Genomic DNA, 27,906 nt, shown 5'->3' on the forward strand with positions numbered 1-27,906 from the left:
AAATATGGAATTGTGGAATCATTTGCACTGAAAAGGACCATTAAAGATCATCTAGTCCAACTCCCCTACAACGAACAAGAAGCATATATATAAAATAAAACTGAAAAATTTGGTGGACCACAGGTGGGAAGAGATTCTTCAGGGAGCTGAAAACACATCCCATTTGCCAGCTTCTATAGGACAGGATCCTTCCTCCTTTATCCTGGATGAATTTCCAGACAGCGCTTCTAATAACACAGAAAGCAGAGATGGGCCATGCAGGTAACTCTTGGCTGGGGGGTTGTCCCCGCACCCGAAGGAAAAGTTACCGCTAATAAATAAGATGCCAGCGGTGATGTAGCTGTTAGTTAGTTACCCGCGCTCATGCGGGTCAACTACCGCCTCTCCTCCGGGGGACACCCGCAGGTGCCTCCGGCCGCGATGCGCGCCCGCGGGGCAGGAGGGGGGGGCTGGGGGCGCGGCCTCCTCCCCCCCGCCCCCGCGGCCGCTCCGCCGCCACCTCCGCCGGGCGCCCCGCGCCGCCGCCGCCGCCGTCTATAAGTGCGGGCGCGGGACGCGGCCGCCGCCGAAGATGCGCTGGCAGTCGGCGCTGCGCGGGGCCCCGCCGCGGCCGCCCCGCGCGGAGGAGGAGGAGGAAGAGGAGGAGGAGGGGGAAGAAGGCGGTGGCGGCGCGGGGCGACCGCGGCCGCGGCCATGAGCTGCTCGGACGTGGCCATGCAGCAGCCCGGCCCGGCGACGTGCGGGGTTCCCCGCTACGCGGGCCCGCCCGCGAGAGTCTGCCAGCAGGTGAGGAGCGGGGATGCGGCGGGGAGGGTGATGGGGGTGTAGTAGCGGCCCCCCCCTCCCCCTCCCTTGGCGGACTGCACGGCGCATCGCTGCCTGCTCGGGGCGGAGACCTCCGCCCGATGTGCCGTGCAGCCCCCGGCGCGCTTTGGAGATGCGGGGAGCCGGTGAGGGTGCCCCAGAGCAGCGGAGTCTGGTAAGACTTTGAAATCAATCTGAAAGCCAACCCCAGTGGGATATATCTGGGGTGCGAGGCTGGCGAGAGGAGAAAGTTGCTTCTCGCCTCCGTCTCCGCTGTGCGCTCCGCAGCCGCGCACTGAGCTGAGCGTGCGGCCGCCTCGGGGATGGGACCGCGCTGCTCCCGGCGCACCAGCCGGCTCTCCTGCGGGATCGCTGCGGCGGGTTGCTGCTGAATTTGGTGATCGGATGTATTTGGAAGGGAAAAAGAATAAAGAAAAAAGAAAAAAAAAAAAGAAAAGAAAAAAAAAGTGAATCAGGAAATTCTTATCAGGCTGACAGCATTTTTAGACTATGCAGTGCGTGGGTGAAGTGGGACTAATATTGACTTGGCCCTAATGTAGTCATCTGAAAATACATTTTTTGGTTGTTGCTGCATTCCATAAGGTTTTATCATTATTATCCATGAAGATTGTTTTCTCCGTACATGGGAAGTGACCCCTAATATCAACTTGCCTGGGAGACACAAATATGGGCTAAACCATTAAAATTCCAATCGCTTGTTATTGTTTTTTCTGTATCATTGGGAGGAAGAGTTTCTGCAGAACGGCACCGAAGCAGACTTTGCCAGGTTGCTCACGTTATTCTCTGTAAACATGGGCTCTGGAAAGCTTACGAGTTTAGTCTGTTGCAACGGTGCCTGCGTTATTATTTCTTCTCTAATCTAGGTCACAGCTTGCAGAACCCTCACCTTGTTCAGTGGTTTTTAGCTGTGAACTTTGAGTATCTGGAGCTCCTGTTAGTAGCCTGCTCGACTTGGAGGGGAAAAAAAGTAACCTGAAGTGAGTAGACTCCTCGATTAAGACACCTAGAAGTAGAAAAGTGTTATTTGGGCCTGGGTGGACTTTTTGGCACTTGGCTCTGAAGGCGCTTGGCTGTGTTCCTCTTCCAGCTTTTGCAGCACCTCGTACGTGAAAATCTCTTGAGCACCCATTAGCGGCTGCGTCGCACTCCCCATGCGGTTGCTCTTTATTTTTAAACAGAATCAAGAAGTTTCTCCACCAGCTGTAATCAGCACCACATCAGAAACGTCCCACAGGCACCATAACGAAAGCCAAAGTTTCTTGAAATTTCGTTTTAAATAAACTGAGTTCCTGTGGCTTGTGCTATTTATGAAATGTGGAGGTAGAAATGCAAGGCAAGAAACACAGCTCTATTGAGCCAATGCAACTTAGGAGCCATGGCCAGTACAACGTATCCCGTTTCCACAAAAAAGCATTCTAGAGCTCGCTGTCCCAACCGTTATTGACAGCTTGTTTTAGTTAATCCTGCTTGTGCCAATTTCACTGGAACATTTGGAGCTGGAGGGTCTTCACAAACCAGTCAAGTGTCAGGCTGGAAAACCAAGCTGCTCGTACCGAACTGAGCGCTGCGCCCTCTGCCTCCAGCAGCCACAATCTGTGGGGCTGTTCGTGGGTTTTCCTTCAATCCAGTGCTTTTTAAAACATAAGAAGTAGTAAAGATGGGATGGATTCCCCATATCTCTGCAGTCTTGGTCGAGTGATTTCTTGGGTAATGCATGACATTCTGTGAGTCTCTGTTTCTTCCAAATCATCCTGTCAAGAACATTTAATCAAGTGGTAAAGAGCCTAAGAAAGAGGGAAGAAGAGTCTGTTGCCAGGTTTTTTGTTTCTCTTTCCACATGTGTTCAACATGTAAGACACTCCTGTGCTCTTCATAGGGATGATGACCGTTTTAAAGAATTTTCTTCTTTGCTGGAGTCAAAACTGTAGTTTAAAAATAACAATGAGGGAAGATGTATTAGGGGGGCATCTTTAAAAATAAAGCCCTGCACTGAAGCTGACAGAGCGGAGCTCACCCTTAAAATATCCAAGGACTCAATTGGGGCATTTTCCAGTGCTTTCATACTACCCTGTTGTCTTTCTATAGACAGTGGAGGAATTTGTGTCCCTTGACTACCCTGTTAATTTCAGTGAGCTGGAGGTGTGTTGCTTTAATTAAATCTTACGCGTCTTCATAGGTCCTTGTAATGCATCTGTCACAAGCACAGCGGGTGATGCTAGGTTTCTGTGTCACTTTTGTATCCCTTGAAGATCAAAGCAAGTTCCTTAGCAGTGGAATTACCATTGCAGATAGACAGGTTTGAGCTCTGGGCACAGCACCTCTCTAGAGGCCAGCTCCTTCTCCTTCTGTAGGTTGCACATTGCATATGTGGATATGCAGAAATGTCTCTGGCAAGCAGCTGACAGTGTTACTGCTCTGTGCCGAGCAGGGTTTGAACAGTCATCTCTTTTCTGTATGTAGCAGAATTTGGGTTGCTCTAAATGATGGATCTATATGTGCCTAGACTGTATTTTATGTTGTTTTTCTCTTTAGAGGATGCCCCATCATGCCTTGTTAGAAGATATTCCACTCCAATGGTACTCCAACATTTCTCTTCTGTAGTTGTCACTCTACTGAATCAGTGCAGATCTGATTTTGACTTGCGCAGTGATGTGGAGTTTGTGGAGCCCCCACTTTAAACATTTTGAAACCAAGAAAGGACATGCTAGCAACTTAATTTAGATGAGACATTTTCTTTTAAAGTGCTCAGCAGACTGAAGCCTGAATTCCTATTGAATGTTAATGGGAGTGAAGGCTTAGCACCTTAAATCTTTGAGACTGCTGAAGTCCAGAGTGTTTGCTGGAGAGAACTGAGAGTATGTATATATAGGTGCTTACATGGTGCTACAAGGTACTAAAAAGGCCGTGACCCTATTCCAACAGATAAAATGGGGTTTCTATGTTCCTTTGCCAAAATACAGAGTGCATATGTGATGGTGTTACAGTAAGAACATGTTATTGTGTGTGGTACAGAGCCATGCTTGCCAGAGTGTAAAGCTCTTTGGTATGGTGAAATTGAAACTCCTCTCACAGTTCTGAAACTGCAGTAGTAAGTCTTGGATTTCTTATATCTTGGGTGAGGAATGGGTGTAACAAAGCTTCTCGTTCAAAGAGACTGGATACACTTAATTGGAGAAGTATTCTGATTTATTCTTGGTATACAGGGGACACATGACAGCTTGACAGCTTGTTGTTTAGGGACAGTGGGCTGCAGAGCTCAGGCTAAGGTAGGATTCACCCTGTCTCACTCACAGCTGAGCTTAAGAACTTTTACATGGGAAGTTACAGTAAATGGTAGTTTTGGAACATCTCCATGGTATGTAGATGTGGAGAGCTAAGCCAAACAGCATCCTTGCTACATCAGTCTTGCATAAGGAGCTGTGATAATGCTCAAGTCAGACTTTCTTCTGGCATTGTTGTAGACAGACTTTTTCCAGATAAGGGCTTGTCTCTGTTTGCAAATTAGGTCACTAATTCAACTCTTCCTTCCAGACTAACAACTCTGCAGACAAGGACAAGTCGTGCTCAGCGTTCTGTCAGGTGGCTGTAGCTAAACCCTTGCTTGCATAATGTAACTCAGTTTTCCAGTAAAGTTCTTTGCATCACGTGTTTGCAGCATTGAGGATTGATTTACAACACTGATGCTAGGTGTGCGTGGCAGTTCACAGCATCCGATACAGCAGACAGAAGGGCAGAAGGAAGCTTTATGTTTTGTGTTTTTTTAGCTCAGCTCCTTCCTCAAAGCTTGTTCTAAAGGCTGGTGGGTGCCCTGCTACTGGCTTCTCTACAGAATGAAGGGCTTCAAAGACTGCTTTCAGAATTACAGGTTGCAAAGCTGGGATTAAGTTCTCTGGAGGGGTAGGAGGAGGTTGGCTTTTTTTCAGGGAAGAATTTTGTTCTTCTTGTTTTAACCTCATGAGAGAGTACCTGCTACCGTCAACGATTTGGCTTGCTTTACTGGTTATTCTGATATGGACCAAACTCCATTTGGTCTTCCTATAAATACATACAAATGGAACTCAAGGAACACAGTTCTGTTCAGAAGTACCCCAAGAGATGTATAAATTCAGACTTCTTCCACTGCTTCCCTCCACCACCTGGATATTGTGAGGCCTTCAGGCTCTGCTGCTGAAAATCCCATCTCTCACCTGGAAGAAAGGGTGTAGCTTTGCTATCTGATTTCTTGATTGCAAGGGCAGTAGTTAGCACTTCCTATTTTCAAGGCACACATCAAATGCTGCTTTCAGGCTTAGCATTCCATTCCATGATTACTTGAAATTGTCTTGAATACTTTCTGTGTTATCAATAAGAGCTCCACAAACAGAGGACTGTCCATGATTTGCCTAGGGTTTGTTACTGAAATTCCTTCTCAGAAGCTCATGTCGAATGACAGCCTTTTTCTCAGGATAGGGTCATATAGTATTTCCTCAGTGTAGTGGTTCTTTATTTTTGGTTCCTGTTCTTTCTCTCATAATGGAAAATCTGTAACAGGTGGCCACAGGCACACCAGACTTTCATGCTTGGGAGCATAAAGGACCATATGCTGCACTATGGCATGTATGGAGATAATAAGTTGTAGGAACAGGCAACCAGCTTATACGTAATATAAGAGCCAGCCTGAATTTTTGATTCAAACTCAGCTTAACTAAAACTTTTTCTGTTCTCAACTGTGCTTGGTAGATTTTAGGGTATCCTGCCTACTGGCAGCTTTCAGCTGGAAACGAATTTTTTTTTCAGTTTATGAAAAGGAATGTTCTGACATTTTTACCAGACACCCCGGCTGAGATCCGGGACCCTTGAAGTCAATTGGACTTTTGCCATTGGCTTTCATGTGGCTGGGGCTTCACTGCATGAGGGCAGTTTCCCCTGGTTCTGAGTGGGGTATGTCAGAAAATAAGGGGAATCTGCAAGACAGAGATTTTTTGGGAAATTTTAATCCACAAGCTTTCTTACTGTAAAAGATCCGAGCTGTCCGTTTTTCTCCTAAAGACTGTGTGATGCTTATCTGGCATAAACCTTCTCTTCTTTAATATTTCCATATTGCTGATTAGCTTTGGACCTTTAGCTTCCGTTTGTTAGATCACTTGCAGTAAGAGCTTGAATTCTCTTTGTTATAAATCTGTGAATATGCAAAACATGAAAAATAATATTGGTTTAACCTGAATGCAGCCCACGCTGTACAGTATTATTTACTCAGAGATTGGACCATTCATCCCTCAGCCACAAACTTGTGTCTAATATTGAATGTGGTATCAGATGCTACATACACTGAATTTTTCATTTATCTACCTATTTTCTAGAATGTTAAGCTGAGTTTAAATTCTATACTCTGTGTCTTGGCCAAGTTGAGATTTTCTGTGTTTGTTTTCTTTTTTCAGAGGCTGCTTGATTTTGTTCTCTAGCCTAGGAAGAAGGAGGTGAAAATTATAAATATGTAAAACTATTACAGATAGGAACATAGGCAAGGCAGAAACAGTGTTTGGTCAGCACATACACTTTATAAAGACCTTGCAGGTATTGTTGACTGCTTAAATATGTGCCAGAACTCTTTGTATGAAGGAAATAGAAGTGAAACCAGGCTAGCCCAGCTTGGTTATCAGAAACCTAACTTGTGATGTTTGTTTTTTTTCTCCTTTAGTTTTATTTTTTCTTCTCTCATCAGAGTGGTACAAATTCATTTAGTTTATGGTCTTGCCTACTTATCCACTCATTCAAATGCAGCTGGAAATGCAAAGAAAAAATTACTACTATGGTCGGAAAATGTAACGTGGAATTTACATGTACACAGAGGTATAATTATGTGGGAGTCAGGGAGATAAACTTTTATTTTTATTAAAGGATGCATGCAATGTAAAAGGTGTATATCCATTGCATACAAGGACAATCTGCTTTATCTCTCTGTAGTTTCTTATTACAAACAACAACAAAAGCAACAAAATTGGCTGATAATTTTTACCTGAAATACAAATTAAGTAGTATCTGATCACAAAGTTGATTTGGTCTTGAAGCATCTTTTAATTAGGACATTTTATTTTATTTTATTTTATTGCAAAAAGCTCTCCACAAAGCATAACTTTTCACTGTAAATATCTTAGGTCTGTACACAACCCCTTGTAGTTGTCTATCAGTACTGCTATCTTTTTTTACATTAAAAAAAAGGACTCAGATTAAATGTTTTCAAAAACAGCAAGTACTTGGAATGTCTTGTAATGACTACCCGTGGACTGGAGGGGAGGGAAGAGAGTTGAAATGGAAAATGAATTAGATTCTTAGGCTGTAGAAAGGGGAACATTCCTGCACAGAGAAGCGGCTCTGGAGATAAGTTTTAATTTCCTGAGCCCCAGTCTCTATATGGGAACACTGAAAGACTTCCTTCCTGATAACCAAGTCAAGCCAGGGGCTATATTAAACAATGTGTTTCTGTATATAATTGTGTGCTTGTGTATGTATTTGTGTACATGAAGTGTAGATACAAATAGTGTACCTACAATGATAGAAACTAACTTTGAAAGTGAGTTGCATGTATTCAGAGTCTAACAGACATACTGTATCTAAGATGTTGTAATATGTCAGTATCTATTTGGAAAACTTTAAACGATCCCTTCCATACTTTGTCTCTATTTAAAATAAATAGTTAAGAATAAATAAAATTAAAAATCTCCTTCCCAACCACTTTTTAAGAGGATCTGAGTTGTAATGAACCTTTAAACATTTTCAAACCACTGAGATAGGTGTGTTATTGATTCCTAATGCATGCTTCTCCTGTGTATGTGATAACTGTTTCTGTCTTGTTGAGGTCTCATCCTTTGGTGATTATTTAGACAAAACGATAAAGGTCTCTGTGAGTGATATGTGAGCAATTCAGAAGCAAATGTTACATTTTTTGTTTGGTTGGGTAGAAGATGTGCAAAACGCTTACCAAGAAAAGTACAGGTCACTTCAAATTCTATGTGTATAAAAGTGAGTCTGATATTTTCAGGCTATCTTTAATTTTAGCAATTAGTTTCCAATAAGACTTTATTATTTGTTTGTTTTTAAAAAAATTTTTTTTTTTAATTGCTGTTTATTTGTTTTGTTTGTTTTTTAGCATCTTGTGCTAAAGCTGTTTGTCCTTCTCTAAGCAGAGCCATGGCACTACTTACTTGTGAAACAGAGATTTATTTGAATTTCAGGCCTTTTGCCTAGGTCTCCCAGACTTTAAAAAAAAATCTGGTTACATCCCTCAGTGCAGTTTGTACAGCAACAGTGTAGTGTATAACTGTTGTATGTGTTCCAGTTAATCTACCATAATGTCAGATACACTGCTTAATTGCTGTGAGCCTGTAGTACTGTAGGGTTTAGTTCCACTTGCAAGGAGATCTTCCTTATAATTAATTGGTTTTAATAACCACTAATAAGAATTATCTCCTGAATTTCTAATTTGTGTTACAAAGGGATAATTTTTATCAGCTTATGTGATTTTAGAAAGCACTGAATGTACGTAAATTGATAGTATACAAGATTGGAGAATGGCTTACAATTATTTCTAAGTCTGACAAATGTATTTATTGTATAACTGGAACTTTATAGATTGAATAGTTGTTTAAATTGCTCTACAGAACAACTCTGGAAAATGAAAAAAAAAAAAAAAGCCATAAAGTTAAAGGGATTCTGATGGTGCTAAACTGTTGCCAAGCAAACTATAAAAGATAAGTCAAGCTGTAAGACTATAGAGAAGCGATGAAATACTTCTGCATATGTGCTGTAGTTGTTTTTGGGTTCCTGAAGCTGCTTGTGTGTAAAGTCAGCTGTGGAAATGGCTAGCTGGCTAAAAGCTATGATTCCTGCTGCACAACTGTTGTGGGGAGCTTTTTTTTCTGTGAAAACAGTTGTAAAGTGGAACATCTGAAAAATATGTTCCATGCAAAATGGATCTTCACACACATTTATTTTGACATTTAGGTTTGATTTGAGAGAAAGAGAGAGGATTCAGAAATAGCTGTTCACAGATGGCTTGTGCTAGCTTGATTTTTTTTAAATGCTTCTCCGTGTTTTTAGTTTGGAGGGATTTTTTTTTTTTTGCATGTGTTTGCAGACTTGTCAATCCCCCTCTTCCTCCAGATCATATGTTTAAATTTTTTATTGCATGAATTTTTCTCCTTTCCTCCAGAAACTTGTGTTAAAACAAACAAACTAAAAAAGAAAACTCTACCAGCATAAAATTCTCACCACCTGAAGAGGTACTTTCTTGTGACAAAAAAACAACCAGCCAAAAAACCCACACGCTTTCCTGGCCCTCAGTAACAACATATGTATTTTGTGAACTTCTGAAATGGAGAGGAAGACTTTTAATGGATAGTGAAGTTCACCCACTGTTCCTGTCTTCACACTAGGAGACTGCAGCTGGCAAAGCTGGGTGGAACTTAAGGTAGAAGGGTGAAACATAGAGGTTGTGTACGTGGCCACCGGATTGCAGGGCTGGACACAACCTCTGCAGCCCTTTCCGATGAGAATATCCTTTCCAGGTGGGAGTCAGCAGTGAATTGTTAGAGTCTGCCTGTTTTCTTTTGAAGGTATTGGGTGAAAGCCATTGCTGTTAAATTGCTTGTGGCTGTGAAATGTGTCTGAGGAGCAAGTCCATCTGTGTGTGAGGAATTAAGATTCTAAGTAAGTGCCGCTGGTAATCTCTTCTTTGTAAAGTGTTGGTGCAAAATAATATCCCTGTAGTCCAACTGCAATGAACTGAAATTAATATTCAATGCATTCAGTTATTTTTCTTTAAGGAAACCAGATGCTGAGTTTGTACTTGAATGCCTTTAGTGATACATCTCTTGTTTGTTTTGTTTTTAATCCCAGAAGAAATTAGCTGTATACAACAAGATGCAGGAGTCTCTGGAAGTGACCCTTCCCAGCAAGCAAGAAGAGGATGAGAAGGATCAGCCAGCTGAGATGGAGTATCTGAACTCTCGCTGCGTTCTTTTCACCTACTTCCAGGGAGACATTGGTTCAGTAGTGGATGAACACTTCTCAAGAGCCTTGAGCCAAGCCAGTAGCTTCAACCCAGAAACTGCCCTTACCAAGAGCAAGGCAGGGCTAAGTCCTTTGTGGAGAGGTAAGAGAAGCAGGAACTTGGGCTACTTCATATGATGAACATTATGAACATTACATTGCAGCTGAAATTTTGCCCCCCTGTGCATGTTGAAAACTCTCCCCCAGAAATGAAATAAATGAGGAGCTGCTTGCAACTGATCTGGTGCATTAAAGGGGAAGGAGATTCCAAAGGCGTGGGAGAAGCAGGAGTCTCCCACTCTTCCCATAGCCCATGGTTCTGCAAAGGCCTGGAGGGAGCCCAGAAGAGCTGATGTGGCTTCATAAATGTTTGCTGCAAGATTTGAGGCTTATTTTTAAGCTCTAGGTGTGAAACTTGGACTTCAAGCCAAGTGTTTGGAATTCTGGCTGTGGAAGTGAAGAGACCCATGCAGCATACTTGGGTAACTTTGCCAGGTGATTAAGACTCATCTGTGGCTCTGGGTAGGGAGGAGCTGGAACAGGCTGGAAAAGACTTGGGTGAAGCTCTGGCCCATGTGGCTGTAGCCTGCCCCCAGCAGAGCTCATAGGAGCCTTTGCTATGGACCTTCTGCAGATCAAGTAGGGCTGACAGTATTCCGCTTCCTAGCAGGGAGTAGAATCTTGGTCAGTGTCGTGAGGCATTTGAACAGCACTGTAATGTTCATGCTTTATAATGAATATAAGCATTATCAGTATAATATTGAACAGATATTGCCAGATGAGCTAGATAGATCTTATAGTTAAGATATTCAAGTTGGTGGCTGGGGAAAGGTAGCCATTAGGACACTACTTCCACTGTGTTGCGTGTGTCAGTCTGTGCAGTTTTTCAGATACACAACTGCATGAATTCTGATCTCTTTATATGGATTGGCAAAAGGATTGTAAACTAAGAATAGTGAGTAATGGCCTTGCCTCAAGCTAAGTGAGAGTTTCTTGGAGGATCCTTGTATGAGTGGTGGTGTTCGCAATCAGTGATGCTGAGGTGAGAGTACTTTAATGAAAGTCACAGATAATAAAGAGAGGATTTTTGGAAACCACTGTGAAGAGAAAAATAGCACAGAAGGACTTGCTTTCCAGAAGGATAATGACAAATCCAAGGAAGTTTAAGAAAAGGTCAGCAGAAGTGGCTAGGGAGCTAGAGGAATTTATGGCTTGAGACGAGACCATTAATGTTAATGAGAAATTTTCCGTTGACTTGACTGAGAGTAAAACTGAGTCTGTGTTTACTAAAAAGGAGACTAGAGCATTTATAAATGACCCTGACATACTGTAAGTGTTTTAGAGATGGGATCAAGGCAGTCACTGGAGATCCATGCCTACAGCAGACCTTCTCTACTGGATGTTGAGACAAATCTCGGGGTGGGAGTTGTGTTCTTCTTTTTGACCTCAGACACAGTCTGTTTTACTCTGACCCTCTCAATTGTACACGACTCCACATAGTTCTCTACTGGGTTCAAGATGAACTGGCACAACAGTTCTTTACACATGCTGACTCCTTAGCCAAGGTGCCCCATCATTGGATCATGGAAGTCTGCATGTCTGGAAAGTGTTCCAAGAACAAAGTATGAAGATAGGCCCTCTATCATCACTGCACCTGCTAAAGCAGTGTGAAAACACCCAAGGAGGTTGCTGGGCAGGGCTGCTGTAGGGAAGATTACCATGTTTGCTTCTCCAAAGAGATTTGACAAGGGCTTTATTGTACCCAAATGAGCTTCAGAAACACAACTGTTTGAAAAAGCGGGGAAAGAATGATGCTAATGCTTTAGTCTTTTTGTTCATCTATCATTGTTGAAGAAGCTCATTTACAGCAAATGCATATGAATTTGCATTCCATTACTTTAAGAATTTAAAATAACACTAGATTGAAAATCTTTAATGAATATACTTTGTGGAAAGCCTGACTTTTTGTCAATAAATAAGAAAACATCAGTAATAAATAATAAATTGCCAATAAAATATTCAAAAATCAATTTAAAAACAATTAAAAAGATTTTGCATTTGCAGTAGCTGTTTTAGAAAGTATAGATTTAAGTGGAAAATGTGTGAGAATTAGCTGTCTATTCAGCTCATTGTATTATCATTTCTTTGCCTGAAAGGAAGGACTAGCAGTGTTTTCTGCTTTTTTTTTTTTATTTTATTTTTTTTAAATTTTTTTTATTTATTTATTTCATCTAATTTGTAGCTTTTTTAGTGTTCTGATGGATATGTGAACTATAATTTCAACATTATGGTATTATTGCTTTTTTTTTTTGTTGTTTTAAGAAGGAATTTTGCTTGTGTGTAGAAAAGAGAATCAGTTGTCTTTTGTATACTGAAAATACTGATCAGATTAAACTAAAATTATTTTCAAGATTGACTTTCTATAAACTAGAGATTCCTACAGTGGTCTCAGGTAACATGAATCCTAATACCTGATATACCTGAAATCTTTTTGGGGGGCTACACTTGAAATTGATATTACCTTTATAGTGTTTTTATCAACATGTTTTTTCCTAACGGAAGGGGAATTATTGTTTTCTTGGTGGCTGTTATTTTTCCCCTCTTGCCTCAGTGGAAAAGTAATGTTGTGCTTCAGAAAATTCCATACATTGTCTTCTTTACGGCATGTGGGCATTGGCATGTTTTCCTTGTGTGTTGGCCAACCAGTAACATTTACATTAGTCACCACTTTGTGGTATCTGAGATCTTGCCATCTCCCTGCCTCCTTCCACTTCAGAATAGGAAATAGTGGTAACTAAGTATCTTCCTTGGCACACAATTTTGGTTATACACCTCCTCCTTCCCTCCCTAAATCCTCTGGAAACAGCTCAGTTCACTTTTTTGTTTCTGAAGTATAGTGCTGAAATGGCTGCCTCTCCATTGCCACAGAGGCCAAGCATTTGGCGTGATAATATCTATAAATGTCATTGCCTGAGCTCACTGCTTCAGAGGAAAGAACAGTCTTCAAGTACAGGGGAAATGTGTGGTTGTTGTGGATTGTAGTTAAACACAGAGATGGTTCTTTCTGATGATGATGTACTCAGTATTCAGCAGTGTCCTCTGTGAGCATTCAGATTGGATGAAGTTTTATTGAAAATTCATATAACATGAATGGGCACTGTACCCAGAGTGATATGAACTCACCTTGACCAAAGAGGTTGTCCTCTGCAGTTATGCTCACTGGTGTGAACCATGACAGTTTCTGACAGTGACAACAGCTTTGTGAAATGGACATGGGCATGACAAATTGAGATGATCAAATGTGTTTGCTGTGGCCTAGATCTGTTGTCTGATTGGTGAAGTCAAGATGATATGCAATCTGGGATGAATTCATATTGGTAGATTCAGTGTTTTAAAGTGTACTCTCCTGATATTAAAATTATCCTGCAGATAGTTTGCGGTTTTCTCTCCTTTTTTGAAGTGAGGTGGTTTGGATTTAGGGCTTTTCCATTCTGGTAACAGCCAAATAGTTTTCAAAACTAGCTCTCCATGATAGTGATTAAATTTCCAGAATACTGATGAGACATTATCAAGTTGTTTCCCTGCTAAGCAGTGAGGAAAATAGTAGACTGGCTATGAAGAAGCTTGTTTTTGCTTTTTTTTTTTTTGCTTTTTTTGCTTTTTACAATCCTATTGCCAACATTAATCCCTGTAAACTCTGTGTCTCAGCCTAATCCTAACAATAAACATGTGAACGATGAACAATACTGGTTTCAGAGGGGTGCTGAAGCTTCCATTATATGCTTGAAGCTCTCTCCAGTCTTCTGGTATGAATCACATTAGGAATATAACGCTAAAAAAAGATGCAGTCCTTTGAAGAAAGCCATATTGCAGTTTGCTAGATAGGTCTGCATCCTCTGAGAGGGTTTGGCACAAAGATAAATTCTTTACAATTGTCCATAGTGCATTTGGGAAGGTATTTCCAATACCAGAAGTTAATCAGGCTCAATAAATTCCATAGATCCCAGCCAATTGATGTGTGGAAAAAATATCTGTTATTTTAAAGGTTTTTAAAATAGATATCTAAGTGTTGTAGTGATACAGTCAGAAAACACTTTTACAGTTTTCGTTTCCAAAATATTTTATGTAAGCAAAGTTTAGAGGCAGGAGTGTTTGAAGAATCTGTTCATTCTCAATGATGTCTTCACCCAAATCTCGTTCCAGCTGCTTGTTAAACTAAGCAAAACAAAAAGTTGTTTAGAAAAAATATGATAAACATTTTTGTAAATGCTATACGCGGGATAGAGAACTCCTCACCTTGTCAAATATTACACTTCCATGGCATTATTTCTTCATAGGCTATTTTTTTGACTTTGTTCTTTCATGAGAGGCAAAGTCCTGTATTTTTATGTTTCCATCTTTGACCAAGAAAAAACACCAAAACTAACCCAAGCTATTCGAGCTGTGACATATTGAATGAAGCAGTACGTTTAAACATGAGTTGGCAAGAGTGATGTGCGAGCGGAGATGCCAGTACTTTCCTACACATCAAAAACACTAACCGCTCCTTCAAAAGAGGAATTTTTAGAATGTGATTTCATGATGTAGAGTTATTGGAATCCTTTTAAACACAAGTTGAGCCCTAGCTCTAAGAAGCAGCAAGACTTTTATTTCTGACAAAGACTTCTTTCAGCTACATAGGTGATATTGTTAGCCTGATCCTATTGGATGTAGGCAACATGGTGCATTCTAGAAGAAAATAACATGGGGTGCATTCAGTTGATCTCTACCCTTATTAAAGCATGCCATAAATTTGAAGAGAACTGGTATTCTTCTAATAGCCGTTTGTCTCATTTTGCAGTGTGAGCTGTTTCTCTGTCCCGAGGAGCAGTCAGAATCACAGAAGCTGTTTTTTTAAATGATATGTTCTGGTCTGGTCAGGAGTTAGCATCTCCTCATATTTCCTGTGTCAAGACCCTGAGTGACCTGTTACCGTTCAGCCTGGAGAAGCATCCTCAAGGATGTCTAACATGTGTAAAAACCTGGTATGAGGAAATGAAGATGAGGGATTCAAGCTTTCCTCAGTGGTGTTTGTTGACAGGACAAAATGCAATTGGGCATGAATTACAAAGCAGGAAATTCCATCTGAACACAGGAAAATGCTTTGTTTGTTTGTTTCTTTATTGTGAGGGTGATCAGTCACTGGATGATGTTGCCAAGAGAGGGTGAGAAGTTTGGTTCTTGGCCAAAACCTGACTGAATATCATCCTGGATAATCTTCACTGGGTGACCTGCTTGAACAGGATTGAACAAGATGATCTTAAGACGGTCTCTCCACCTCAACCATCCTGTGATTCTATAATTGCTGAGGAAGTGTGGGTTCAGCATTATAAATTCGAGAGTAGAAAATAACTGAGGTGATTTTGTCATTAAATCATTTTTTCAGCTCCACTCATACTTAATTTCTCTCCCCTCTTCCAGAAAACTCAACAATATCAAGCCAAAGGAGCAGTTTCCCAACTTCGTTTTGGACCAGCTCTTATCAGCCTCCCCCACCACCATGCTTAAGTGGAGTACACCCCGATTTCCCCATTACTGCACCAGGCACCTTCCCAACACCAGATCCCAGCAGCTGGCCAGGACACAGCCTTCATCAGACTCCCCCACCTCCTCCCCCTGCTGCAACTGAATCTTGGCATTATCCTTTAGCATCTCAGGTGAGCCCTTCATATGCACACATGCATGACGTGTACATGCATCGCCATCACCCTCATCCACACATGCACCATCACCATCCCAGCTCGCACCGCGACCCCCGCTATGGGTCTCTGCTGATGCCTTCAGTACGCGCAGCCAGGATTCCTGCTCCCCAGTGTGACGTGACTAAGACAGATCCTGCTGCTGTCACCAGCGCTACCTCAGCATGGGCTGGAGCCTTTCATGGAACGGTGGACATTGTGCCAAGTTTTGGGTTTGATGCAGGTAAGATAGTTCAGTTTTGTCTGTGGCTTGTTTTAAGAGGAAGAATTTGAGAAAAGCATTGGAGTCCCTACAGCTCAAGTAGTATTTTTTCTCAGAGCCTTCTCCAAATACATTTACAGATGGGAATCCCTCCTGAAATTGTTGTCAGGGCAGACATACTGTGAAAAATCCAGCTCTCAGTGACTTTTGATGAAAGACCAGTGTCTCTCTTGCTCCCACTCAAGCCAAATGAGTTGTAGTATGATGCACTCTTTTTTTTTTTTTTTTTGTCTGGTTTAAATACTGTGGGAAATAATTAATTACACTTCCATGTGGACGCTTCCAGCTTGTTCAGCTAGTTAGTGTGTCCATTCACCAAAATATAGCTCACAAGAGGACCGAACTAATAACTTCTCAGTACATGAGGGTTGCATCTTACTGATTTAAATTGGAACAGACCAGCATTTCCTTCCTGTGTGTATCCAGGTGTCATACAGTATGGAGATGGTGGTTAAGCTGCGCTCACCATCACACTAAACACTATCATGTAGGCTCCAGGCAGGAGTCTCCAAATTAGATTTATTCTACTCCTAACCTACAGAGTCTTCTGTAAGCTACATCTTCTGCGTCACAGGCAAGTTTTGATTTGAAGGCTCTTACCCCAGTATTAGGAGCAGTCTGTCAACCCTCAGTGTTTGTAGTCATTTGGTATCAGGTGATGGGTGACTTTATTTCCAGTGTCTCCTTCCACACTCATGTACAGTTATGGCCTCCTTTTTTAGCTTGGTAGTTTTCTGACCAGCAGAAATCCTTAAAGATTACCACTTAGACATCTTTGATTACTTTATTAAGGAAATAATGGGTTTGCATCTCTATTCTCCTTAGGGTGTCTCCGCTTTTGTCTTCTTGAAACTGTCTTCTTGATTGCTCTAGCTGACCAATTCAGTGTATGAGAAGAGCTTCCTTGCTTTGTGTAGTGTGTAGAAGAACAAAGAATTGGCGGTGGGGAAAAAAGTGCTGTTTCTGAAATATGAAATATTAGCAGCCACATCCCAATTATTACCAAGTGAACCTACTAAAAACCTCTCTTCCCTTAAGAGTAACCAAGAACCAATGACCTCTTGTCAACACCATGCCACTTGCTCCTTCAAGAGTTTAAGAAAAAAAACAATAGGATTCTTTATACTAGACAATTTTAGTCTTATTAATAACATTTCCAGCCATGCAGATGATACAAGAGGTATTGCATTTTATGCTTATAGGTATAAGACGATAATCTGACAAGACTGTGATAGTAAGTTCTGTCTTTCTGACAAATTCCAAATTATAGGTTGCTTTCTCTAAAGCAGGAGCAAATTGCTGTTGCCACTGATAGAGGGGATTAGCCAGCTGGTCTGACAGTGGCCCCAGTGGTCTGGCTCCAGAACTCTGGAAGTTGACTTACCTTTTGGAGGATGGAGCAGGGAATGCATCAAGGACTGTTAGTCAAGAACCACTTCATGAACATCACCTAGGCTGTGAGTTATTCCAGCACTGGGCAAGTTGGCTTGCTTACTGCTTCTTTGTTCTTCTAATAAACCCTCTTCTTTGAAGAGTGTAGTATGTCAAAATAACCTGTGAGTCCTAGTACTGTCCTACAGGGCTAATATAGTTTTTGCTGGTGCTGCATTCTCCTTGTGAAAATCCCTGTGGGAGGGTACAGCTGGATGCTAATCTCCTCAGGACCCTGATTTGGCAGTTATTACCAGTATCTTACATGTCCTATAGTTGTCTATTCAGGGTGGGAGCAGTGGGGAAGGCATGGACAGTCAGTTTCTGGCGCATGCTTATTGAGTAAGTCCATGTGTTCCTGTGGGAGAAATAAAAAAGGAAAGATGATGTGTGACTGTTTTGTAGAAACAGAGAATGTCAGCAGAGATCTTTGCTTGTTCCCTTTCCTCTCCAAGGTGGGTTTTTTTAATGCACAAATCTCCACATCACACACAATTTCATTGCATGTATCTCTGCTGAGGGCTGGCAATCTCAGCAAAGAGCCTGAAAACTGGCAGGCCTGGAAAAACATACTCTCTTCTCAGAAGAGGTTTCCCTTAAGTAAGGTCATAGTGACAGGAAAACCTCAATTTTTGAATTCTTTGTCCATGACTCCTTAGAGAATAAAAGCTATTGTCCCTGGAACTATCAGTGTGTTGTATTCCACGAGCTTCAGGTGATTTATATGATGAGAAAAGAGAAGAGAAGAGAAGAGAAGAGAAGAGAAGAGAAGAGAAGAGAAGAGAAGAGAAGAGAAGAGAAGAGAAGAAAACTCTCTTGAAAAAAGCTAACACACATAGAGGGTGCTTTTCTTAGCCCTTCCTATATATGAGTGCAAATGATTTTTTTTTTTTCCTTGCCTCCTTACAGTGAGTCACATTTCTTATGCTACTGTCATATGGGATTATAGAAACATTTGCAAAACTCTTCATACTGAATTAAATGGAGAGATATCTTTGGGATCAGAGCAGGCTGGCTGTAACCTTACCCTCATCCAGCTACATTGTTGCATCTCTGCCATACAAAGCCAAATATCTCCTGAACGGATGATACTGAATCCCTGAAGAGGTTAAGACGGGCTCCCCTTTCATGCTGGGTGTCATTTAGGAATCTGTTTCAGAACAGATTGTATGGGACTTCAGCATCTCACTGTTTGCAGGGCTAATAAAGTATTGATCTGTCATGCACATCTGTTTGAACTTACATGGTCCTGTTTTAGAGGGATGAGTAGGGATTTAAGTACCTGATTCCCATTAAATGTGGCTTAATCCTCGTGCTGTATGTTGCAAATTAACCCTTTTAGGAGCTTCTGTGTTGGTACAAGTAGGATTAAAGAAAGCACTAGTTTAAATCAAATCTACTGCAACTCTTGTGGCTCCTACTATACCATGACTTTCCAAAGCTGAAGTGCTCAAAATAAGGACCAGTTTTGTATCAAGTACTGAGCATAACATGTTTATAGACTAAGCCTTAGTCCTCTGTCTTCCCAATGCCAAGCAAAGCAAGGTCAGCCTCTAACATGCTGACTGCAGCTCATGGCACATGTAGATACAGCATTACTACAAAATCCTTGTGTTCATATTAAGGGTGTGCTAAGTTGGGCATGTAAAACCAGGGAGAATTTCTGCCTTGTTGCCTCTACAACTATCAGTGCTTGCCTGTGTGCCCTCAGGAGCAGAGAAGCCAGCACAGGCACTCTTCAGGTGTTGGTCAGATCCAGCTGTGCTGCCCTGTGAGGAGTAGATTGCCTGCTGTTGTAGAGCGTGCTAGAAGGAAATCTTGCCCTGCTGTTGGACAGATGTGCTGGACAAGGCTTTCTGTAACCCCAGCACATTCAAAGCAGAGCAAAATTGTGGCCTATCTGAGAGCTGCAATTCTATGTTCCAAATGCGCTGCACATCTGTCACCAAATGCAGGTGAACAATTGGTGTTCTCTAGTTCTGGCTAATTTCTGTAGGTCATCATGTCCTGCTGAACACAGACTTGGAGTGATCAGCCTGTTGCCTTCTGCAGAGTTGTCTCTGTTCATACATGCTACGAGTTTGTCACCATTCATCAGGTTTGTTTAGATGTTCCCACACAGCCTGTGTTCTGCATGTGTGTCAGGCAGCAAGCTGCAGCTTTGGCCTCTCGGAGATGGGGAGTTCTGCTGGTGCAGAAATACTGGCTCATGCAGCACAAGCTAAATGTCTTTAAGGAGGAGAAAATATTTGTTCTAGCAGCTGTCTGCAAGCTAAAGCTCTTGGTTAGCGAGTAGGGCTGCACTTGGATGACTTGTTAGAAGCGCAGTTAGTTTTGCCATGAAGAAGATGGGAATATAATGAGGAAAAGGCATGGAAAGTGTTCCACATTCAGATCTGTAGCTAAGGCAACTTTATATTTTTTGGATTGTTTTCCATGGTTGTTTGGACTTAATGGCTATACCTTAAACCTGTCAGATGCAGTTGTTTCTGCGTGTTGCAAAGATGTTTAACTAGGAAGGTGCCTGGTCAGTTGGTATCTCCCTTCTACTGGTCGTTACCATGAGATAGATGTCCTCTTAAACAGATGTGTGTGTAATTTGTTTTTGCTTTTTAACCAGTATGAGCCATATAATCTCTCTGTTCTCCTCAGCTTTCTCTATCTTTGGGGGCCTTTGTTGGACTGATGACCTTAAATGACTCCCTTACACTCCAAAAAGTTTCTGTTGACTCCCCGCCTTTTTTCCCCCCTTGCTTTAAAAAAGAAAAAGTAAATATAAGGGAAAAAATATAACAAAATTCTCATCACTAACTTTGACATAGCTTTGAAGTAGACTAACAGCAGCTTATTATGTCTCTGTCTGTAAATGATACAGCCAGACTCATAAACAAAAAGAAATAATCCTCATCTAGTAAAATCTCTGAATGTGGCTTACCTTAGTGGAGGGATGTCTCAGTTTTTTCAGTCCAGAGAAATATATGCAAATGCATGTTAAATGGAGCAGAGTGTTTGGCTATATGATCAGATATTGAAATGGGTGATCTGTGTTCAACTCTTCTTCAGTTCTCACCAGTTACCAAACAGGCAGCTTCAGTGGCTGCAACATCAGTGAAATCTGAGAGAGTTGCACCTATTTAAATTAGAGGTGGATTTGGACTTAAATTCACAGCACATCAGGTAATTTGTGCATTGGTTGTAGCATAGGAAGACAATATATGGCACAATGCAGAACAGAGCATCACTGCCCATACAGCAGTACTGGGAATTGCACCTTTCACAAAATTTAATTTGTTTGACACAAAACATCAAAGGGCAGGTTTTACACCAGTGAGGCGTGTGTTACTACCTCTTAAAACAAGCGCCTGCATCTCTCCTTTTCACTTTCCCTGTAAATGAGCAAAACCATATCTTCTTTGGGAAGTTTCAGCCCCACCTCCTCCACTATGGTCTGGATTTTAGGTATCCGCCCTGTTGGGTGTAAATCTAGCATAGATTGAATCCCTCTGGAATAGAGGAATCCCAGATTGTAACACAGGTTCCAAGTCCGTAATGCTAAAGCCACGACATAGCACCACATTTATTAGATAGTCCTCACTTTTTATAAAGGAAAATGTTAGAAGAACTCATAACAAATGCAAGCTGAAAATCATTAATTTTTCCCATGTGGAAGCACTAGCCATTCCTGGCTAAAAATCTGACACTCTGAAGGTGAAATTATTTGGGTTACTTTTTGTATTTTATTTTATTTTTTTTTTTTTTACTTGCTGAATGAATACTTTCCCTTCTTCCTCCATAAGGTGAAATGCCATAGAAATGGTGAAATACTACAGTGTTACAGATTTTTCTGAAAAGAGATGGGGTCAGTGGCTGGCCCCTATCAGGAAAAATGATGATGTTCTGTAGCGGATGGTCTGCGTGGACCTTGTGGGGGGATTTTATCACACCCGGCTCCTTTCCAAATGAGGCCAAAACAAGAAAGCGCACATGATTTTATCAGAATTCCTGAACTGTTCGAGCCAATCTAAAACTTGAGTGGGGTTTAAGCTTATCCCATGTAAATGATAGAATTGGAAGTAATAGGAGTGTTACTAACAAATCCACTAGGATGGTAAGTTATATTTTTTGTTGTTGTTGTTGTTTGTTTGTTTTGTTTTTAAATTATTATTATTTTTCTAATCAATAACTTTTTATCCTTACTTTGCATGCTTGGGGAGGCAAGGGGAGGGTGAGGAAGAAGATATATCAGATTTTAAGTGTTACTTTTCTTTTCTGAAATCCAGGTCTACAGCATCAGGACAAGAGCAAGGATACTTCTTGGTTTTGAAGTCCAGATATAACTTAAGACCAGCTAGAGCTGGAGTCAGCGCAACTTGGCGGATGACATAAGCATCGCTGACTCCTTCTGCATGGGACAAAGGACACACGTGAAGATGGAGAGCCAACTATTCTCGTTTTGCTATTGAGCCTTTTAATTGCAAGGCCACTTATGGGTCCCACAGTGTTGGAAAATGAACAACAGAAAAACAAACTCGCTTTTCTTTCTTTCCTCATCTGAGCCTGCTGCAGCTGGGCAACCTAACTCCTTTCTGCTCTTTTAACAGTGTTTTTTGTTTTGTTCAGCTTGATATTTTTATGAACAGTCTCAACTATCGGGAAGAAGACTCCCCTGACTGCAGTGCGCCTCCTTTCAGGAATACATTATTTTGTAGCTCTTTGTGCATCTATTTTTGTAGAAATACAGAAAGTTTGGTTAAGGATTGATGGGCTATTTTAGGATGGCATATTTTTTTAAAAAAAAATTGTAAAAATTGTTAAGTTCTGTTTAAAGAACTTGCTCTCAGAGAAGCACTGGCAAAAATGTATAAAATGCTATTTTTAGATGTCTGTGATGTGTTTGTGCATTTTGTTTTTGTTTTGTTTTGTTACCTCAAATGTCTGTCTTTCCCTTCTTTTTAAAGAGCTTGTTTCCACATTGCTCGATCTTGATGTTTTCATCCTTTTGTTCTAGCTTAAGCAAGTATAATACACACCTAAAGTTTCAGCCAAATATTTTTGCTGCTGGTGTTAGATTCTAGTAAGGGTGTTTTTATTCATGTTTCTAAAGATGGCTTTGTGCTGTGCTGTCAGAAACTTGCAAATGCCTTTAGCATGGATCAAAGCCTAGAGTTGCAGGAACTGCATTTCCAACCCATTCAGTCTCTTAAAATGGACCAAATATTTTCATGGATTTAAATCAGACCTGAGTTTGGACCTCATCCGTGATCCATGGAAGCTGATGAATGCAGTTTCCTATGAGTAACACTTCAGGCTCTCACAGTAATCGTAATTACCGGCATATTCTTATTTTAACTCACAAGGCAAGACTTTCAGCTAAGCTATTTCGAGGGTTTTAAATTGTAACATGAATGTTTAGGAAGTAAACGTCACTTTCATAAAAATGCATGACTCGCAGAAACAAAATATTTTCAACTGGCCTCATCTGTCTGCTGAGCACCTCATGGGAAATGCTGAAACATTCAGATGCTGTTGACTTCAAAATCTGGTTGTCTAACCTAAGGTTTGCTCAGGGCCTTACGGATCCCAGCTACTGCTCTTGAATTTTGTAAGAAGTTGCACATGCTCAGCACGCACAAAAGGTGGGCTGCATTGCTGCCAGGGTAAGAATCTGTGCTGGGAAGTGACATGGCCATGTCTAGTCACAGCACACTGCAAAGTGTATGAGGAGTCCCATTTCTGGCCTGGGCCTTGGGTCTGACTTACTTACTAATGACTTTAGCTGAAGCCAAGAACATGATCCAATCCTGAATAAGGGCTGCAAGATTGCCTTTAACAGCCCCACTCCTGTGATGGCGCTGTCCAGCCTTAGTAACTCCAGCAAGTGACAGTAAGTGCTTATCTGAGACTGAGCACTGGATCAGGATTGCCAGATCCTGCCTGTTGCTTGGAAATGTTGCCTTTCTGCTTTGTATACCTTACGTGAATGAATACACTTGGAATCACTCTGCAACGCTTCCCAAGGCTCTCATAACTTATTACTTTTCTGTTACCATTGTTTTCAGGCATACCTGTCAAAAAGACAAACCACCTACATGGAAACCAAGACCTAAGCATAAGACTGATATAAGGAACAGTATAATTTTAAGGCAGCGAGTATTGTGAATGTAGGCTTGTCAGGTGGACACCACATGGATGTATGTGTGAAAGGGGAGGGGGCGTGTTGGGATGTGCCTGCCAGTCTGAAATTCAGGCCTTCCTCCCTTGTACTGTTTTTTCTCGCCAAGCTTTTGAACCTGATTCTATGAGGTGTTGAGTTCTCCCTTGACATAAAAGAGGGCTTGACATACTGGCATTGTGGGCAGTAGGATTATATCACAGTTTGATAAGACCTTTAAGCGTGCACCTTACTGATGTGAGGTTTCACACAGTGTTAAAATGCTGAACTGACTACCCCTATAGGTTACTTAAAAATAATAGGGTTATAGTTCTATGTTGGGATGCTGAATTAAATGCTATTCTCCCCCTTTCCCACCTCTTATCTTTACAGTCTATCGATATTTCTTCCTTTTATTGAGATTCACTCTTTTGAGAGTTCTGTATATTATTGTTGTTCTGGTGGAAAGGAAGGTATCAGAAGCCTCCATGACTTGTTTTTTTATTGGGGCAGTATCATTCAGGAAATATGAGTTCCTGAGGTAAATTAAAAATTAGGAATTCTTACAATATTAGAGATACTGAGGAAAAAATCCAAGCTTTTTTTTTTTTTTTTTTTTTTCCTCCCAGTCTTGGTAAAGCTAGAAGGCAAAGAGGCAACATTTCACAAGGGAAACAATGAGGAAAGTTGTAATTTAGCTCTTTGAACATCAGAGTTGGATAGTTTAGGGCAGAAGAGAGCAAAGCAGTATTTCTTTTTGAGATGTAATATGTTTGACTTCCTGAAAGTTTAGTTAATGTCTAGGAAGAACAGTCACTTCATTGCCTTTCTCTTTGCAAGTTCAAATGGTAAAGGATCTCCTCTTATTCCCTGTAGCTGTCACAAAGGATTGGGACAGAAACAGGGAAGACTGAAGTTTGCACTGAAGTTTCCCTTCTTGACTATTTTATTGAGATAATGGGTAGAGGGCATGGACGTTTCCTCAGGGACTGCTGTTATGTGCTCAGTTTCCCCGGCTGAACTTGTGAATGTTCTTACAGAACTTGTGTTACTCTCCAGGCTCTAGGAGACAAGTGCCAACAAAAACCTGCTATCATCTGTAGCTGTTCACACGCCAGTCCGCCAGCTTTGGAAGACAAATATGTTCAGTTATTTTTCCTCAGTAACAAACAGTCCCCTGTACTAACAACAAGTGAATGCCTGAGAACATAGCAGTAGCCTTGCTTCTATTCTCTGATTTGAAGGATAGGAAAGAAAAAAAAAAAATCTGTGACAAGTTTTTAAGTTAAATTGGGCAGATATGATTCTTTCTCACACATGCTCCTATACACGCACATTTACACACACAGAAATATGCTTATGAGAAGCAGATGCTATGCTAATGCCACTCTTGAAAGAGGAGAGGAGTGCTCACTTGCGATGTTGCACTTAAGGCACACTGATGGCAGTTATGTGTCTTAATGTGTTACTAAGGGAGTTTCATTTTTTCGTTTTGTGTGTGTGTGTGTGGTGGATTCTAATGCTGTCCCAAGAAAGTGGATGATTCATTTTCTGAGGTCTTATATAAACATGATGTACTCTGTCACTATTTCTAGGAGGACATAGGGAAGCTATTGTTTTATTTCAAGAAAACCTAAACATTAAAGTCTTTACACTTATCCAGAATTTTATTTTCTTCCTAGTAATGATGAAAAATTTGATCTGTTTTTGTCTTGTTTGCTTGAGGGCAGGGGATGTTCAACCTGTCCACCAGATTTTGGAAATAAGATACCCATTTTGTTTCAGCTGGGGCATTTCCATCCCTAACAAGATGATGTAATACTACAGCTACTAACCACCCAGCAGATTTTACTTCTGGAAAGCTGAATAAGCTATGCTTGATGACAATAAAATGCACTTTGTTATGATTCTTCTCTTCACAAGAAAACAAATTTGCTCATCAGCTTTTCTGATGCTTCTTTCGTAGTGTGAAGTGTTCAGTGAATGTCAAGATTCTCCCAGTATTCTGTTTCTCCTGCCTTGAAACATGCTTTTAAGGATTATTTTCCTATCACAGCTTTTGGAGAGACAGGTTGCACACCTCTTGAGAGCAGAGATTGTATAAAGGGAATGTTGTGTTTTCCCCACTGTACTTATGATCACTCACCTTGGCATGCATCCACCCCTTCTGTTTCCAGTCTATCATGTGCATCTTGCTCTTCTCCCACACATCTTTGTGTATATGTATGTATTTATATACATATATATATACATGCACACACACCTAGTTATACCTAGTTCCCTCTTCCCTCCATTCCACCCTCATGCTTCAAATGCACATTCTTTGGAAATAAAGCAAATGACATTACTAAATCTCATCTGACTGAAACAACATTAGCAACACAAAAATAAAATAATTGTTTTTTTAAATGTAGGCATTTTAATGCATTCTCTGCATTCTCCATAGCCTCAGGAGTGAATGGAATTTTTCTATACTTAAAAAACAGTAATAATAAAATTAAAAAAGGAAAAAAAAAAAAAAAAAAAAAAAAAAAAAAAAAAAAAAAAAAAANAAAAAAAAAAGAAAAAAGAGAGAGAGAGAGAGAGAGAGAAAACAACCTCTCCCCAAACTCAATCTTTCAAAAGCCCTGATCTGTTGTATGTATCTTATTGAATACAATTATTTTAACTAATTGAACATATATATACATATATATGTTTTAAAATTGACTTCCTGGCTTTAATATGTCTGCCTTTGAGCTTTTAAGGAGTATTTGGATGATAAATATTGTTTGTTTGTGGATTTTTTTAAAAGCCAATGCATGTTTATTGGAGCTGAAATCTCATGTAAAGCAGGATGGTTTTTAAAAATAAATACTGCTTTTATGTATTAGCCCTATGGGCACAACCTGACAGCTATGATGCAGGAAAATGTCCCTTTAAAGACTAAAGGACTCTTGCCTGAGCGAGGTCAGGAGAGGTCTTCTTGCAAGAGGAGCTGGTAGTGCTGTGAGCAGAACTGATCTTCAGCATTGCATGTAGATGGTTGGGCAGATGCTGTACAACATATTAAAATTAGACTGTACTTGCAAGTTTACACTCATACCCTTTTATGGGATGAATTAATTGCCAAGGGGAATTAAAGATATCTCTCAAAACTTTTGTTTTAGCAGCCATTGGTCAGCACAGTGTCCATAATCCTCTGGCTGTTCTTTTTCTGTGGTCTCCATGACACTATGGTGGGACCTGTGACAGCCTGTTTGGAGTTTCCTCTGAACTACAGGATGTTTATAGCTCCCAATAAGCTTAGTTTAGGGATGGAGGTGATTAAAACATCACAGTTCTTATGCACCCACACAAAGGCACAAGCCTTCAAGATAGCTAAGCTGTGTATCATTGACAGTGGTGTTTTGCATGCAGGAGCCCTGCTCCTCCTTTCTTCCCTCACAATCTGTTGAAGTCTTTGATGGCATTAAGATCATTGGGACCAGCTGTGAATGCCTAAACTGCAGACCATTGTTGTCTGGAACAGAGTGGAGGCCCAGGGTCTGGTCCAACACTGGTGGACATGTATTGGAATCCACACAGATTCTAGAAAGCTTGGTCTCAGGTAATTTGTACAACCAATGTTCATAGAAGTTGAGGTTTACAGTAATCTAGTAAAGTATCTGCAGAACTATGCTGCACTTTCCCTGCTAGGTGTTTGTAGTTATCATTTAAAACCATCAGTCAAGGCAGGGTCCCTCTCCTTCCCCACCTGATTCCCAATCCTGCTTCCCTGAAAACCTCCACTGAACGTTTTGTCCTTCTCATCAAAAGTGGTGAGAGACTTTGTATGAAGAAAAGTGTCACTGTTTTAATTACTGAATAAATAATTTAATGTGAAGTCTACTGTTTTATTTTTAATGTAGTACTTTTAGTTTGGTCTGTATTTCTCAATAATTAGCTAATGCTTTCTTTTTATTCTTACACAACTGAAGAACTCATAAATTTCTTTGTAAATTACAGCATCCTGAGTTTCTTCTTCTTCTTCTTTTTTTTTTTTAATATATCATTTTTTCCCCCATGAGATTAATTTCTACAGCCAAGAGTTTGTCTCCAGTTGAAAGCATTGTAAAACAAGTGTCCTAAGCTTATTCTCTCCTGAAATAGAGCAGACCAAAAGGGTCTAAAAGGGCTTTTGCATGAAGACACTAGATAGGGTCTGTTGTTTTGCTGTAATGTCTTCTCTTTTTCTTCTTCTTTGATTTTATTTTATGACAAAGTTCAGTAATTTCCATCAAGGAAGCGACTATGCCCTTGCTAGAATTATTTTGCAGCTGTTTAATTGAATGATGTTTGCATGTCTGTGTTCTGGATTGAGGGATGAAGGTTTGGTATTTTGGTCACAGATATACCCTTTACTGTTCCAGCAGCAGGGGAGGGAAAACCTCCAAACTTTGGCTGAGCACAGAGCTTTTGAAAAATTGCCACTTGCACGCGATCAGCAGGGA

At 40.8% G+C, this 27,906-nt stretch overlaps 1 protein-coding gene across 5 annotated transcripts; it reads left to right on the forward strand.

The window, feature by feature from the left end:
• Window positions 1-240: 240 nt before the first annotated feature.
• On the forward strand, window positions 241-27,299 carry VGLL3 (vestigial like family member 3). Of its 5 annotated transcripts, none has more exons than XM_015880012.1 (4): window positions 241-261; window positions 9,700-9,955; window positions 15,313-15,813; window positions 21,564-21,875. In XM_015880012.1, exons 1-4 carry the CDS (start codon window positions 256-258, stop codon window positions 21,605-21,607), a joined length of 807 nt encoding a protein of 268 aa, XP_015735498.1. In that variant the 5' UTR covers window positions 241-255; the 3' UTR covers window positions 21,608-21,875. The 5 variants fall into 5 exon arrangements, with proteins under 5 accessions (XP_015735498.1, XP_015735480.1, XP_015735488.1 ...); XM_015879994.2 differs by lacking the exon at window positions 241-261 and adding an exon at window positions 572-786 and having other exon boundaries at window positions 21,564-27,299; XM_015880002.2 differs by lacking the exon at window positions 241-261 and adding an exon at window positions 572-786 and having other exon boundaries at window positions 9,703-9,955.
• The last annotated feature ends 607 nt before the right edge of the window (window positions 27,300-27,906 follow it).

The sequence above is a fragment of the Coturnix japonica genome, chromosome 1 (assembly GCF_001577835.2).
Source record: "Coturnix japonica isolate 7356 chromosome 1, Coturnix japonica 2.1, whole genome shotgun sequence".
Lineage (NCBI taxonomy): Eukaryota > Metazoa > Chordata > Aves > Galliformes > Phasianidae > Coturnix > Coturnix japonica.